General features: G+C 34.6%; 1 protein-coding gene across 3 annotated transcripts in view; it reads left to right on the top strand.

Moving 5' to 3' along the window:
• The window catches only part of ADGRL3 (adhesion G protein-coupled receptor L3), a 492939-nt gene that overhangs the window by 391671 nt on the left and 83299 nt on the right, over positions 1-17969 (top strand). For all 3 annotated transcript variants that reach the window (XM_054728772.1, XM_054728769.1, XM_054728767.1), the window contains 2 exons: positions 12400-12609; positions 15143-15363. In XM_054728772.1, the coding sequence (XP_054584747.1) occupies positions 12400-12609; positions 15143-15363 (431 nt within the window). The remainder of the gene's footprint in view (positions 1-12399; positions 12610-15142; positions 15364-17969) is intronic.

Here is a 17969-nt window from a genome sequence, read left to right as displayed (position 1 = left end):
GATGTAGTCTAGTCATATAGCTCTAAACATCATCTCATGATTCCCAGATTTCTATCTCCATTTCTTAACTCCAGACTCATAGATTCAATTGCTGGCTTGCTATGTCCACCCAGACTTCTAGTAAGTTTCACAATTCTAGAACTACACTTTTGGGATTCTCTCCTCTGATTCCTTTCTTTCTTACTGTTGTACTTCCAGTTACCTTGGCCCCAAACCAAATATTCTATTTTTTCCCCATTCATACTCACACCTAGTCCTGGGAGTGTATCCTGCCAGATCCAGCATCTGACAAGTTCTCAGTATTTTCATCACTACCACCTAGGTTTCAGCCACTATCACTTCTCTATTTTTTAGTTCAGCCCCTTAGTTGTCCTTTTTTTCTTCCTTGTCCCCTTAAGTTTATTCTCAGCATAATGGCCAGAAGGATACTCTTAAAATGTGAGTCAGACTGTGTCACTTCTCTGATTCATTCTCAAAAGCAATTTTATAACCCCTTTAAAATGCAAACCAGGTAGTTCGTACCTTTGATCCAATCTGAAGGACTTCTTACCTCAATAAGAGCAGAATCCAAAACCTGGCTGCATTATCATCTCTTGACTTCTTTTCCTACTATTCCTCCCTTTGCTCACTTGGCTTTAGCCACACCAGCCTCATCATCTTGCCATAAACATATCAGGGTGTTGTAGTTAGAACTGAAAGTCTCCCTCCTCCTACCCCGCAAAGAGCCACAGGGCCAACTTTCTTGTCTCCTTCAAGTCTTTGCTCGATTATCACTTTCTCAAAGACGCTTTCCTTTTCCATCCTTTATAAAATTTCAGATTACAACACCCCACAAACCTAGCCCCAGGGATTCAGTGAATCAAGGCAGAAAAGTGTTTAGACTGATTTTTGAATGTGGTACTGAGAGTGAGAGAGATATTATAGGGAGGTCAATGTAGGCAGATAAAAAACGGAAAGAGATGCTTCTACTCCACGGTGGCAACACAGCTGGTTAATAACTTCTTAGCTCCCTCTACTTCTGTTGTCTAAGGAAACACCTAATTGTCTTTTCTTTTAGACAGAAAAATAATCATTACAGATACTTAGGTAATGTGATTTTATACTAAACTGAAATAGTATTTATGATATTTAAAAACCTTTCCAAAGGGTCCCGGGTTCAATTCCAGTCAAGGACATGTACCTCGGTTGCAGGCTCCTCCCCAGTCTGGGCCTTGGTCAGGGTGTGTGCAGGAGGCAACCAATCGATGTGATTCTCTCACATCAATATTTCTGTCTTTCCCTCTCTCTTCCACTCTCTCTAAAAATCAATAGAAAAATATCCTTGAGTGAAGATTAAAAAAAAAAAAAAACACCTTTCCATTATTGGTCATCATCTACAGGTTTATTTGTCTGTTGTTCAGCAAATTGTTAAATATGCCTACCATGGCATCAGGAGGTCCCTTATGGGAATTACTAAGTTTGATAACTTGGTTAAATTTACATTCTATAGGAACACTGAAATTTTTGTATTTAAGAAGTACTTGTGGAAACATATCTGCAAACTTTGTCTTAGTAATCTCAATTTAAAAATTACTATGCTTCATCCTTCATCCTTTATTTGTTCCTTAGTAGTTGAGTACCATCTTTGTGACAGGCAAAGCTCAAGTATATAATTAGTAATATAGATAAGTAATCAGCAAAATCAGTATCTTGTGAGAAATGTCTTATTGTAGCAGAGGATAATGTGGGAATAGATGGGAAATAGCCTTGACCTGGAGGGTCAGGAAAGGTTCTCCAGATGAAGTGATAGAACTGCTTAAGCAAATGAGAATGACAGGATTGAAGTACATGAAATAAGGTTGGATTTTTATGGTTTCATCATATATTTTTCAGCAAATTTTATATTTTATTTTAAAAAAAAAGAGGTAATCCAGTTTATGGAGATTCTAAAAAATGGAGATTAGGTGAGGACTTCAACCCTCAGAAGGGCCCTTCCAGTAATAATGGGAATTAATATTTTATTTTATTTTTAAATCCTCACCTTAGGATATGGTTTTATTGTTTTTAGAGAGAGAGGAATAGAAAGAGAGAGAGAAATTGATGTGAGGGAGAACTTATCGAGCCACCCGGTCAGGGCTGAATATAATTTTTTTTAATGTCTACTTACACTAATGCATTTAATTCACATCACAATAGATATTGTCATCATGATTTATTTGCCCAGTTTATAATCTGAATGGTAGGTAGTCAGAATAAGAATAACAAATCAGGACATTGAGGATCAGGATGGATTCCTCTTATTCTTAGGTAAATTATCTGAGCTCCTCTTCCCATTAATTGTTGAGATGACACTATTAAATATTTTCTAACATTATCTCATGATTATTTTAGGAATTGAATAACAAAATTATATTAAGAATTATACACTTTTTTAAAAATATGATTTTTTAAATTCACATATTTGCTTCCTCAAGGCCCTTGAGCTCCTGATCCTAGTAGGGGTTGAGGAGAAGTTAACTGTCAAGGTCAAAATATTTAATTGAGTTTTTACTAATAAATAATCATTTATCAACCTCTATCAAGGTAAGACTTTTCTGAAAGAGAGAAGTTTAGGCTAGTGTTTTGCCTTATTTTTCAGAGCAAGACTTTTTTTCTTACAATGAAATTGTCAAATAATGGATTTATAGCAAAATATTATCATAACGACATATAACTTTGGAACTCTTCAAAATGTTGGTTACATAGATATTATAAATTCCCACAATGTCAAAACCACTAAATTCTATTTTAAGTACAATCATTAGTCAATATGAAGCAATCTTTTTAATTAGTTGGGTTGCTTCTTAATTAGTGAGATGATTTTTAGCATTAACTAACAACTAAAAAAAATTTTTTTATTATTTTAACCATAATGGCTCTACTCATCCAGTTTACCCAGGCTTAAGAAAATATAATCAACCAATCAATCAAATGAAACCAGTGTTAAAACCTTTTCCATCCTAATGTTCTAAAAATATCCTCAAATGCTTATACTGTTTTTAGTAAGAACTAAATTGTTACTAAGTTGATGTGTTTACTAGCTCTATTTGTTCCAGGTCACAAAATTTTGCCTTTTATTTTTAAACAGTGATAGTATTCAGTGATTGTTTTTGTTTTTTTTTTTTCCTGGCCTGTCTCATTCCACTGTGTCTAGTAAATAAAGTGATAAAATTGGAGAACTACTGGACTCTAGAGGGATTAGGCTAGATTTCCCAAAAGTTATTTATATAACATTCTAAGCAGACAATAAGGTCAACCTATATAAATAATACTTTAAAAGCATTTGAACAAAAATATGGCTGAACTAAACCACTTTTCTTATGTTGTTATAAACAATTCAGGGGACTGCCAATTTCCTTTGTGTATCCTTACAGTGTAAGCATTGTTATTTAAAGACCTTCTATGGTTGGTTATTTGATAATTTAAAAGTCCAATTCATGGAACTGTGGAAATTTTAAGGTGTTAATTTTATAAAATTTAATCTTGGCTCCTACCTATTGTTTTTAGGCCTATGAGATAATAGTTCCCATGGTTTTTATCTGGAAGATTCCCACTCTGTTTAAAATGTAATAAGTTTATTCAAGAGAATGGAAAAATGAAAACCTAGTAATTACTTCCTCTTTCTTTTGCCTGAAATTGCTTTAGCGAGGAAAATGGAATATGGAGTAAAAATGGGATGGGTGTGTGCACATGCTTGTGTACGTGTGTGTGTATATTTATATCTACATTATATTTTATTCAGTACCTGACACAAATTAAGCATCAAATGAATATTCTTAAAATCAACCTACCAAACTCGTATCAGGAGACATTACCCACTTTGTGTGAGAATCAGTAAGTTTGCTGAATGGTCCCTAGTAAATGTTGTTTTAATAAAACCACTGGGTTTAATTTCTGTCCTCAAAGGATAGTGAAGAAAATTTTTACCCATGAAAGTCTCGCTCTGTCCAGTTCTAAGAAGCTTAGTATAATTGGGTCACAACAGGTAAAATAGAAGAGGATCTATGGTCCTCTTCACCGTTAGTGAAGTTGTTTAGAGCATGGAGTATTTGGCCTCCAGTTAGGGTGATCAACTTTTTAGAGAGCCAACTGGGAAATAGCACTACCAGATCAAAAGTGTATTTAATATGCATTAAGTAATTATTACTACTTAGCAGTGACAATTCCTAGTATCAGGCTTGTAGGAATGAATTTCCAGCTCTCCAAAAATGGCCATCTACTTTGTATCTATAGGCTTGCTCTGGTAAACCAACTGTTTGTCAGTCAATTCATTTGCATTTGTGAATCATCATATAGGCTGTCAATATCCAACATGTTCATCATTTTTTAACACTTCCAAGCATATTGGATGTCAACATAAGGTAAAATACTGTCAGGAATAATGGTTTTAAAAGCACTGAGGTAATTTTGCATTATGAAGTCTATATTGAATTTCAAATAAGCTACAGTTTTAATAAAGAAATGAGAAAGTCCTATTTAACTTGACTGTTGTTGTTTTTTTCTGGTGCTACATTATAGAAACAGTCTTAAATCCCAAAAATAAGTCATGCTTTTCTGTTTATGAGTTTTTGTCCTACACAGAATTTCATGCATCTCAAGTAGAATCAATTCACCTTTTTCCAGGTTCCTTATAGAGCTCATCACACAGTTTTAGAGAAACATCATATAAATTTATTCTACTGTAATCTGTTTCTTCATTTTCACCTGTCATATATTTTAAGATTAGAGAAAGAAATTCTTCTCGCCTCATACTTTGAAACTATGATTTTATAGAAGGCCAATATTTTAACATTTTTCTATGGCTAGACAATGATAGCAATCTTGAAGGCGCATGTCTCAGGAGAATGTCTTCTTCCATTTCTAGAAAGTTAGGAAGCCTGTTAAATACTTCTCCACATTTTGTAGAAACTGAAAAGTAACCCCAAAATTTCATTATTAAACCTCATTATCACAAGTAAGCAAATCACATCCATTTTTAGCAGCCTTGTCTATAAGATAAAAAGGACACTGAGTAGGTATGAACTGTTCATTTTCTTATGTAAAGGGATTATAGGCTGAATGGAACTTTTCAAAATTTACATTTGCACTATCTGTTGAATATGCAGATAAATGGGCAAAGTCTACTTTATAGCTGACCAAGGTCTTCACAACATTTTGCTTTGAAATTCCATTTTTCACATTAAAGTACATAAGAGCTAAGGAAAACATTATTCTGTTGCTATGATTCAACATATCACTTGATATACTTTAGAAAGCATGATCTTTGGTAAGATCTGACAGAAATCAGCTCACATTATAAGGAGCCAAAATATTGGTTATCCAATTTTCCCCTTTTGTTTACCCACAGGACATTTTAGATGCATCCTCTGGATCAGAAAAAAAAGTAACTTTACTCAGATGCATAGAAAAATCAAGGGAGCAAGACAATAATAGTGCATGTTTATTCTTGTGGTCTACTCAAGGTTTTCCCACAACCATTAATTTCAACTGAGCATTGGTGTCTTTGGGGGGAAGATTTAAAAACACACACAAAAGAACAACAACAACAAAAAGAAAACTTTTGATTTACAAAAACTTGCCTGTCTCATCCTAGACTTGTGAGATTCAGCCTCTGTGTGCACAATCACACAACCTTCTCTGTCATGTCAGGTCCCGAAATCATTTCTGCATGTTGTCAGCATGCTCTGTTTTGGCTACCTCGATAACCCAGTTTTATATGTCCTTCCATGAATATTTAAAATAAAACATGTTTCCACTTCTTTTTCCAGTATTATCATGTTATTGTATGTTAGTCATTCTCAGTTATATCAAGCTATTAGAAAAGATGATTACAATATCACCGTGTTAGAAATTAAAGCAATACAGTCGTGATACAAAACCCAACAGTTAATCCAAAATCAAAGAGGAACTCAGGATCACAACTGTGTGGTGCAACAAGAATGATCCATGATTGCCAACATCAATAGCCTGGGGGGAAATCAGCAGCCTTCTCTAGGGAAGGTGGATAATTGGTACTACATCTATTTGACACTAAAAATAGTATTGCTTCCAGTTTCTATTTTTAGGCTGACATATGGATTTTCTTTTAAACGTCTGTACCCATCTCTGATTTCTGAGATTTTTTCATGTCATGGAGAGGGCTTTCCTAGGATGCAAAATTTACTGCTAAAACTAAGATATTCTGAGCAAACCTGACAGTTGGTCACCCTATCACTAATTCTGTCTCTACTGCATACTAGTTGAATGATCTTGGGTAAATTACTTATTCTCCGTGCTTCTGTTTTTTTTCATCTGCAAATGGGAGATAATAATAGTACCATATAGTGTTTTATAGGATTAAGTGAGTACCCTAATTAAATAAATCAGCATTCCTAATAGAATATGACATTTTGAAAATCATCATCCTCATCATCACTGTATTCACCTTAGAAATGCTAAGAATGGAATTTTCTATCTGCATAGCTTCATTTCTTGCCCTCACCCCAGATACTTTAAAAGTAAGACTTGAGATATTCCTACAATCTTTTTCTTATTTACTGCTTGATCATTTCCTTTAGAAATTTCTGAGTGATCGTTTTTTGTTTTATCAACTTTAATCTATCTTTTTCTCCCACCTATATCTGCATTTAATTCTCAGCTGTTGTAAGATAGTAAATTCCCACATTTTCTACTCTTTCCTTTTCTGTTTCCTTCATTATGGATACTGCAGAGCTGGTTCACTAAATTTGGTGAGAGTTTAATTTTTTAAAAATTCAAACCCAAAATAAACTGATGAACAAAATAGAACCATAGGCATGGAGCACTGGAGCAGCCTGAGGGATATCAGAATGAAGTGGTGTGGGAGGGGCTGGATAAAAGAAGGTAAAGAGATTAGCCAAAGGGCATATATGCATAGTCCATGGTCACAGACAACAGTGGTGAAGGCCAGGGGAGATGGGTGGGGGCTGGCAGGAAGTAGGCAAAGAGGGTGGAAAATGGGGACATCTGTAATAGTGTCAACAAGAAAAATAAATTTAAAAAAATTCAAAGCAAGAAAAATCTCAATAATTTAGGGCATGCTATGCTATGCTTCTGATGTCAAAGAGATTTGCTCAATACCTTTTATTAAATCCAGAGGACAACTGGATATGAATGGTTTTATGTGATCTTACTTTGCCAGTATTTCTCTTTTAGCAATTAAAGCCTGAAAATATTTAGATTGCTTTTTCCCCCCCTCAATTTGCCACAAATTTGAAAATTGTTGCTGAATTCTTTTGGTTAATTTACTGTAAGAATTATAAGAAATGCAGTCATATTGTTCTTCTTACTGTTACTCAACTTTGACCTTTATCCTGTTCTGACAAGTAAATCTAAATTTCCTCTGACCATTGAGCCCTTTATTTTTCCAAGCATTTGCAGGGTGACCTTTGTGTCAGATGACATGGTTCCCAAGATGCAGAGCAATGCTAGGAACTTATTTCACAGAGTTCATGTCACATTTTTCAGAAAATAGGCCTTTCCTAACCTTACTGGCTTCGATGAAATTCACAAATCAAACCAATGACTTAATGCTTATTTGATACAGTAGTAGCAAAGCAAGTGTTTATACGTTTGCAAAAAAAGGAAAAAAACAACAACACTCATTTTAGCTATAGTACAAATATTTCAGAAAAAGATATGTTTAAGAGGCAAATTAAAATTCTATTATTGTGCTTTAACAAATTTGACTCAACATTAAAATAATATATTATTACGCAGAAAGTAAAACAGGTTCTTAATCATTACTCACCCGGAGTTAATAATTATTATAGGTTGATAATTCTAGCAGTGTCTAGAAAGTGCACCTTTCTAAAAGTATTTTAAAAAAAGAATAAACCATCCAGAGGGGTCCAAAATTAATACATATAGTTTGTGTCCCATCTGGAAACACTTATGCAATTAAAATGAAAACTATTTCAAATACCATTCTCCATATTGTTTACTGACTTGATTTTTGGACAATGTTAGTAACATTCAGATTTCCACAAAAAGTCTGGTGAACTCTCATTGAATTATTTGTAAATCATGAGGCAAAAAAACACATTTTCCTATTCCATGAATTTGGTCTTATTTTCATTAAATGTACTTAAAGGTATATTTATCACAGTAACATGAAGCCTCAGTTATTTTATCTCTATGTGTTTGAGGCTTCTGATAGTCAAAGCCATAAGCAGTTTGTTAAAGGTAAAAATTGCAAACTTGGAGTGACAGAGTTAAATTCATGTGTATAGATGCTAAGACTTACTCTACAGTAAGTCTTACTTACTCTTGCTTCCATAAATAGTTTTACCTTTATTGTCATAATTGTTTGATACCTTGACATTTTAACATATATGAAGATAGTATTGTAACAACCTTCTCATTCTTCAGCTCTAATTTTCTTTAACTTTTACTCACATTTTTTGAGTAAGTGCTTGAAGAACCAGGTGTCCCCAAAACTGTACAATGGGCAGCATGATGCAACTTTTAGTGTATAATCTAAATTCATTATGGAAGAGAAGGATAGTTAAAGAGATACTCATTTTTTCAGTCAGCACATTATTTATCTACTTTACGGTAGACATTTTTTTTTGTAGGGGCTGGGGATACATTGGTAATCACAGGCAATAAAACAACTTGTTCTCTTAGAGTATATTTCTAGTGGAGGGCACAGACAATAAACAAGAAATATCAATAAGTATATATACTTTAGGCAAGTGCTAAGGAGAAAAAATAGTTCAGGAAAACTAATGGAGAGAATCAGAATGCAGAGCAGTTGTTTGCAATTTTAGATAGAGTGAATCAGGAAAACCCTCTGTGAGAAGGTGACCTTTGAATGAAGAACTGGAGGAAGGTAGCAAGTAAACCATGCAGATACCTTTTGAAAGAACATTCTAGGCCCAGGGCACACCAAGTGCAAAAGACTCTGTGGCTAGAATGTGTTTGACATATTCAAAGAACAGTGTAGGCCAACTGGGGTAGAATGAACTGAATAAAGGGGAACATGGGAAACTAGGCACAGGGGTACAGATGTCATAGTATCTTGCAGACCTTTGTAAAGATTTTGTTTTTTGTTTTTATTGAGATGGATGGAGACATTGGATGATTTCAGTAATGAGTCATATTCTCTGACATATATTTTTAAAAAACTCTTCATTCTGGTGAATGTAGAAGGGGGAGGTATGAAGGTTAAAGTAAGGAGATCAATTAAGAGGCTATTAAAAAACATCTGGTGGCTCAAACTAATTTGGTGCAGCTGAGGTGATGAGAAGCTGTCAGAATCAGAAGGCAGGACCTATAAGATCTTCTGATGGACTGAACGTAGTGTGTGAAAGAGAAGAATCAATGTGACTCCTAAGTTTTTGGCCAGAACACTGTAAAGAATGAAATTGCTGTTTATTGAAATGGGGAAAACAGGGAAGAGCAGATTTGGAAAAGTGGAAAGTGGTGAAACAGGATAAGATTAAGAGCTCAGTTTGGACATATAATCTTTCATACCTTTTTAAACATTTGAGATTAAATAGATGCTAAAGCTATACTGACATAGAGGATTTAGCTCCAAGGCAACTTGGTCTGAGTGGTATTATGATAAACATTCAAACCCAAATATTTTTAAAGCATTTTTTATGTGTTAAGCCCAGCACTGGGTGGTGAGGTATATTAATAAGGTATAAGATTAAAATATCTCAAGGCACATCGTGGTATACAGTTCATGTAATAGGGAATTGAGTTGCATAGTGCTCACAAACATGGAACCTTGGAAATAGGAAAACAGTATTTTATCCATGTCACATTGTTAAAATTATACCCACGAGTTTTATTCAAATGGCCATCCTTTTGAAGGGGATGTGTTTCTTTTCATGGATTGGCCCCCTGGAAGTTCTAGTATGCCAGACTATTATGAAGAAGGCTGTGTTAACAGCTCTTATCATCAGCATTTCCCCTCCATTGTTCTGTCCCTTTGTGTTACCAATAACATTCTGGTTGTGGGTTGCATTCAGAATGCTGCTATCCCAGTATAGTATACACAAGGTGTTGGTAGTGATGTTTTCTGAGCTAGACAGTCATATCTGAAAGTTTAATTCATCACTAGACTGTTTTGTTTTCTTTGAGTGCTACGTACTTTTTGTAACAATGTTTTGGCATCTGGCATTCTTCTATTAATAACTTCATGGGGGTTTTGAAGGACCTATGAAGGCACTGAGTAAAGTAAATACATTTCTAATAATGCAGCTACCCAGAGAAAAGCAGGAGTTTTTGGTTCCTTTTTTTTTTTCTTTATTCTTTTTTTCCCCCCTTTAAGTATTTTTGGTCTTTAGGATACATTTGAGAATGTATTATACCTGCCATTTTCCCCATTATGGAGGACTGCTGTGCTGAAGGTTGGTGCTTGATACTCAGTCACAGCATCTTTCCTTTGAGTCAAAGTAGAGAGCAAATAGGCCTCTGTTCAGGGAACCAGGTAGCACGGACCACTCTCCGCTCTCAAACAGTAAAAGTAATTTAAGCTATCAGAGACCCAACACTACTTTAGTGGTATCCCCTGGAGAACAATGCCGTTAAAGCAAAATTTCATGTGGTTTTCTTTCATGATTTGAGCTCCTTCCGAGAAATGTATCTAGAGTTATGCAGGAATATTTCAAAACTGTTTCATTGACAGTGTTCTAGCAGCGTTTTCTTTTCTTCTTTTTTTCTTTTTTTATCAAATAACAACTGTGAAGTCATATCTGGCAATATGAGAAGTGCTATGATTCAGGTTATAGCACAGTACCTTGGTTGTAAAAAGAATTTTCACATTCAGAATAACCTTATATGAAGTTTGTATAAAACATAAAAGTGTGAAGTTTGAATAAAAACAAGTAAAAATGAAAAACCTGGATATTTACTTAGGGGGAAAGTGACATTGTGGAAGACAACAAAATGAAGTATTTTCCATTCTAAATCAAAAATCTATTTTTTTATGATTGCACAGTTGAAAAAGGTGTCAATTAGAAACACATCTTTTTGCTTTCTACTAAAATATCTCCCATGCATGTGTTATACTTTTAGTATTGAGGCATATATCCATAAAAATAAATGCCATTGATGTATTTTGATATTTTACATAGATAGTAGAATCATGCTGCACAGATCGTTTTTCATTTAAAAATATGTAATATTAGATGTTTGAGAAGTATCCGTGTGTGTGACTATATATATCCAGAACATTGATTTCCTACTACTCTTTAGACTATCATTCTATAAATTAACTATTATTTGTTTATTCATTGCCCTGCTGATGAAAGTTAAGTCTTTAAAGGCTTTTCAAGAAACCTAAAAAGAAAAGAGGAATTGACAGTCATAGATCATTTCTCACCTATGCTCCAACATCTCGGTACACTGATGTTTTGACCCACTAAAATTCTAAAGCTTTACAGAAGTGGTTTCTAGTGGAGGCAAATTACCATAGGGTAGAAACATTACCATAGGGTACAAATAGAGTTTGAACCTTAGAACAAGTACAGAAATGAGGTAGTGGATACACCAAGGAACATGATAGGTATGGAATTTACAGACTATTTTAATAGAGAAAGAAAATGCAGTTTCATACAGAAGTTTTCATGAGCTTTTACTTTTTCTTAGCACTACTATCTATCTGATGCTGTTACCGGGTATAGTAACTCTGAATGCTTATATTCCATCTGTGTATAACGGTCTCTATTCATGCAAAACCCTTCAAGGATCAAACTTCCTGATCTCCTTAAGCCATCCAATATGAATTTAAATCCCGGAATATCCTCATTCTTTTAGATCTTCCACTAAATAGATGGTACACATATGTTGGTCATTCACCAGAATTAACTGGGGATCATTATAAAAATGCATACTTTTTTTTAACTCAACCTTGGAAACTCTGATCAAGTATTTATAGGACAAAGGTAGGACAGAGGAACTATATTTTTTAGTAAAAATCCCCCAGTGATTAAAAAAGCATTTCAGTTGAGATACCACTGTGTTAAGTGTATAGCTTAATTTGAAGTAAAATATTTCCATAGTAGGAGTTGTCAAAAAATGAGCCTAAAAAGTGATATAGGTTAAAAAAACAAAAAGCTTTTTTCTTAAAAATCTTTGGCCAGCTTTAAGTTGATTTGTTTCAACTAGTATTTATATTCTGAAAATGTATGTAGTAAACATTATTGACATCCTTGACTACCAAACTGATGTATACCTCAGAGAAAATATAAAATATTTTACTTATGGATGAGAAAATCCAAACAATTGTCTTATTCATTGTCTAAGTGGAGAATATTTAGTAAATTATTAAAATTATACCTCAGGCCCTTATAACTCTTTACAATCAGTTATGCATAAATGCAACTTACGGCTTTTCTGTTGTTTTTCCAGCACAGTGACGCGGTCCATGACCTTCTTCTGGATGTGATCACGTGGGTTGGAATTTTGCTGTCCCTTGTTTGTCTCCTGATTTGCATCTTCACATTTTGCTTTTTCCGCGGGCTCCAGAGTGACCGTAACACCATCCACAAGAACCTCTGCATCAGCCTCTTTGTAGCAGAACTGCTCTTCCTGATTGGGATCAACCGAACTGACCAACCAGTAAGCAGCTTCCATTGACATGTGTAAAGGATGTCTCCCCTTCCAGTTATCTCAGATTGATACTAACTTTCAGATCTTATTCAGTTTTCCCCTTTTCATACCCCATTGTCATAAAGAAGCAGTGAATGTTATGCATGTATGAAAGTACATTTCTTCAGAAATTCTGTTTATAAACTTATCTTTCTCAAGAATTATCTCTCTTTAATAGCCCCCCCCCCCTTTTTTATAAACTACAGAGCTGAATAATAAGAAAGTTAAGTAAAATGTTTTGGGGAATGGAGGTGTATCATTTCTAACATATAATTATTATCTTTTGAAGTTTATAATATACTTTATTTAAAAACAATGGATATTATATTAAAAATGGCATGCCTCAATGAGTTTTTCTAATTGACATATTTTGGAAAATAGCTCAAACTGTAGGTAATTTTTAGAATATCTAACTCTTCCCAAATTTTGTTTGACACTTCATACTTTACTACTACCTACATTTAATGATATTAAGACAGAAAATTAGTGAGGGAAGGAGGATGGGAAAAAGGAACTGTACTAGCCAGTTGTTCTTGGTAAAACCAAAATGAAAATATGAATAACAGATAATAGCTAATATATGAAATGGACTTCATGCCCAGTTACAATTTTTTTGTGAGGCCCTTGCACATAAGGAAAGTTTGTTGTCATGACTAAAACTGCAAATGAAAAGAAAACTCTTTTTTAGAAAACTCAGAATAGGCATAATCAATAATTCATTCACTTAATGCTGTTTTCTGGTATGTATGGAGTACTTGACAATAAAAATGCAGTTGGACTTGTATTTGTGATTACACATTCATGATTAATGGCTGTAAAGGGGCAATTATGCTGATTATACTTTTTATCGGTTATCATATACAAATGTGACATAAACACATACATGTGAATAAGTAATCAAACTACACATTTCTTTCACCCAAAAAGTAAAGCAGCCTGTTAACAAAAATTAATAGTTGAAGTTCTAACTCTAAAAAGCAAGAAATGGAAAACTGTTTTATTTTCCATAAAGAAATCATTTTATTTCTTCGTAACCTGCACTCCAAGCACCATTATTTCTTTTCATTTAAAAACCTTATTCTTGCTTTTGTTTCCTGGTGTTACATAAGATATGGTAAACTTCACCAAATGTTGCATACTGAACAAAACTAATTTCGGACAAAGAGCAGAAATAACAATGATTAAAATGAAACCTTGAGTAGGGTCCAGCTCAGCCCCACTTGTCTGTATGCTTATCGCTGGACAGCTGTCCCTCCTGCATCCCGCACAGTGGGTAGGCTCTGCTTTCTCTCTAGCCCTCTGACATTTAACTACCTCATCTCCCTCTCCCTGTCACCTCTCTAATCCAAAGAAATTGACTTACTTTGTCTCAGTCTCAAGGACCATACTCATCATTGAATCCATACTAATTTGATAATTTCTATAAATTTGTTGCCCTTTTCTAGTAGGAGTTATAGATTTAGTTAGGACTTTTGTAAGAAATGAAGACCCCCCCAAAGGAGTGAAAACTTCCAGAACTGACATAAGAAAATGATGAAATATATGGCCAGCTGAAACTTGTGGTACCTTACATAATGTGCCAAAGAGCCCTGGTTGGGTGGCACAGTTGTTTGGAGCCTCATCCCGTACACTAAAAAGTGGCAGTTCGATTTCCCATTGGGGCACATACCTAGGTTGCCAGTTTGATCCCTGGTCACAGCCCATATGTGAGGCAACAGATCAATGTTTCTCCCTCCCTCCCTCTCTCTAAAAATCAATAAACATATCCTTGGATGAGGATTAAAAATTGACAAAGTAAATATGTGTTTTTAAAAATAAATAAATAAAAATAAAATATGCCAAAGAAAGTAGTTAAAGCAGTTTTGAACTATTGGCTGCCTTCTTTTGACCAATAACAAAAAACTGGGAGAAAAAGCACTTGCAGAATACTATTTTAACCTGATCTAATTTTACATATGTGTAGCATGAATTTCCCAATGCTACCATAGATCCTTTCTGAAACAAGACAGGGAAGAAATAAATTAGAAGTAATAGTAATGAATTAGTAATCAATTACAAAATGGTGTAATTAAATATACTATTTAATTTTAAGAACTTTTATTCTCCTTGTTTTAAGTATTTTCTAACAATTAATACATTAGTGCATACACAATTATGGCCAAGAGAAGAAATTTCTGAGGTTTATTTATAAATCTTTAGACTAATCTCAGCAATAATTATCAGTAGGCTCTTAGAACTTTTCCCTAAATATTATAATCTTTCTTTATTATAATGCTAGGCTGTCATCCATCAGCCATTAGTAAAATGTTAACTATAGTTTTCAAAGATAGGTTATATTTAATTAGGTTTTAATATCGGAATTTTAAGAATCTCACCCAGGTTATTCTTTTGCAGACCTATATTTTCACTGCAGTATTGATAAATATATTTTTTTAATTTTATGGCAGTTGCTAATATTTCATTGAGTAGTAATTTGACTCAACCATTTTGTTCCTCTTCCTAGATTGCCTGTGCGGTGTTTGCTGCCCTCTTACACTTCTTCTTCTTGGCCGCCTTCACCTGGATGTTCCTGGAGGGCGTGCAGCTCTACATCATGCTGGTGGAGGTGTTTGAGAGCGAACACTCCCGCAGGAAGTACTTCTACCTGGTGGGCTATGGCATGCCCGCGCTCATTGTGGCTGTGTCCGCTGCGGTAGACTACAGGAGTTACGGCACAGATAAAGTGTGAGTTGCTGTTTTCTTTCCTTTTTCTTTCCTTGTAAATCTACTTGAAATAACAGAATTTTTCTTGGAAGCTAAGGTTTTTTTATCAGCTCACAACAATACATGAAGGAACTGGAGAAGCAAATGGGGATCATTCAATTCATGGTTTGAATTTTTGTAAAAAGAAAAAGATAGCCCTGAGAATCAGTATGATACGGTTTTCAAACAGCAGAACTTTTTCAAATGTAAGTCGTAACCTTGAGTAATTATAAGAAGAACATTACTTTAATATTTTTTAGAGCATTGAGACATTTGTCAAATGGAGAACTAGCTCTATTGACCTGTGTTTTCAGAGGACAGTGCTGTCCCTGATATTGATGGTGTCTCTTCTTCCAGGCATGTCAGTTCTAGTCACGGGAGAGACAATTATGTCATTAACAGAAAGAAAGACTATGGGAACATAGGGAGTCTGCATTTTTCCCTAGGTGGGTATTGGGATATAGTGATGAATTGCATATTCAGAGTAACTTTAAATTGGCAAGAGATACATGTAGAGATGTCCAGCATACTGGTAAGGAGCTCAGTGAGAAATAGTTTTGTAATCCACATCAATATACCAGTTGGCATCCTGAGAATGAATGAAAGTTTCAATAGGAAAAAATTAGAAGTGTGACCAAGATAGATCTCTAATGAATACCCACATTTAGGTCCTGGGTTGAGGATTGAAAATTGAAAATAAAAAGAGAAAAGAGAACAGGTAACCAGAGCCTTAGAAAGAAAACCACAAGATCGGGGTCAGGGAAAAGGAGAAATTTCAAGATGGTGTTTCAAAACCATAGTGTTTTATGTCAAAGATAACTCAAATAGGATAAGCAGTGAGGAAAAATCACTTGACCTTTGCAGCACATATTTTGATAAAGTGCTAGAAGCAGAGGTCAAATTGGAAGGTGTGAAAAGAGATAAGTCAGTAAAGAGTAGTCTTCATAGTATTATCTGCACCCTGAAGAAGTTTGATTGAGAAATAGTGAAAGTATTAACCCAGGTGATAATAGTAATAAAGAAAGGCTTTTTAAAAACGAAGTCCCAACCTTGTCTAAGGGTGAGAAGCATCATGCTGATAAGAGGAGATTCCTAGACAAAATATCTTATGCCTAATTTGAATTTAATATATATATATATATGGGCTGAGTGAAAGGGAAGGTTCTAGAGTGGTAGAAAGGTCTCAGATTGGATATAAAATGAGGAAAAGCTTGATTTAGTACTGAAAGTGTCTTTTCTATTCACCAAGTCCAAGATAATAATTTTACAGATGAAAACAATTAAGGACCAGGTAAGTTAATTTGCCTTGCCCATAATTATAGAGCTTGATAGTGGCAGATGTGTGACAAAACAAGTTAAGTTTATTTCCACTATACTAGGATGTTTTGGAATGATAAAATGAACCCTCTCTTCTGAGGTGAATGTGAAGTAAAGAACACACATGAGGTGAGGCAAACATAGGTTTACAGTTGTGACTCAGTGAAACAGTTTATTCTTGTATTATTACTTATTCATTATTGTATTATTTTTCATGTGAACAACTGTAAACCTATGTTTGCCCTACCCTGTAAGGTCAGTTTTGAAGTGGAAGAACTTCTTTTTATCAAGTAGGCAATGCTGGTTTTTGCTGAGTGATCAGATGAGGGCATGTTGACAGGACAGAAGATTTGAAAGCTTTGAAATGAACACTACAAAAAATGTGTTAACGAGCCAGTTAGACATTAAGAAAATGATGTTTAAGCAATAGTGGAGGACTGGGTGAAGTTAGATGACATCAATTTTTCCAGAAGTTAATAAGCTAAATTTCATGCCCTTTCACCATCAATCAGCAGCCTGAATATGCTGGTGATAAAGCAGGTTGCTTCTCAGAAGAAAGGATTCTTAAGGCGGGAACAATGAGAAGAGGACTCCAGAGTTATTGAGAGCGTAGTTAATGTAAAATATATGTTGATGCAGAGACACCAACAATACCATTAAAAGAAGACCATTTCACTTCTGTTGAATTTTGTTCTTGGGTACAGTGACAGGCTATATAGAAAGCTATTTGTTTAAATGTAACTAATAGCAATTCTTTTTATACATATTTTTATTGATTTCAGAGATGAAGGGAGAGGGAGAGAGAGAGAGAGAGAAAACATCAATGATGAGAGAGAATCATCAATCGGCTGCCTCCTGCACACCTCCTACTGGGATGGAGCCCGCAACCCGGGTATGTGCCCTTGACCGGAATCAAACCCAGAACACTTCAGTCTGCAGGCCGAGGTTCTATCCACTGAGCCAAACCAGCTAGGGCAGCAATTCTTTTTTAATCTAACTTTACATCACAGAATTTTAAAAAAATATCACCTTTGTTGCTATAATTTACATACTATAAAGTTCACCCTTTAATTGGTTTTAGTACATTCACTGTATTATGTATTCAACATTGCTACCTAATTTTAGAATATTTTCATCACCCCCAAAAGAAACCCATTAGCAGTGGCTCCCTTTAGGTCATAGAATTTTACATTTTAATGAACAAATTTCCTCTCTAAGATATTAAATTGAATGATATACTTATTTGTCACCTTATACTACTTCCAATATTG

This window comes from Eptesicus fuscus, chromosome 2 (assembly GCF_027574615.1).
Source record: "Eptesicus fuscus isolate TK198812 chromosome 2, DD_ASM_mEF_20220401, whole genome shotgun sequence".
Classification (NCBI taxonomy): domain Eukaryota; kingdom Metazoa; phylum Chordata; class Mammalia; order Chiroptera; family Vespertilionidae; genus Eptesicus; species Eptesicus fuscus.
The sequence above is the reverse complement of the archived record's forward strand: the minus strand, read 5'-3'. Positions and strand labels throughout refer to the sequence as shown.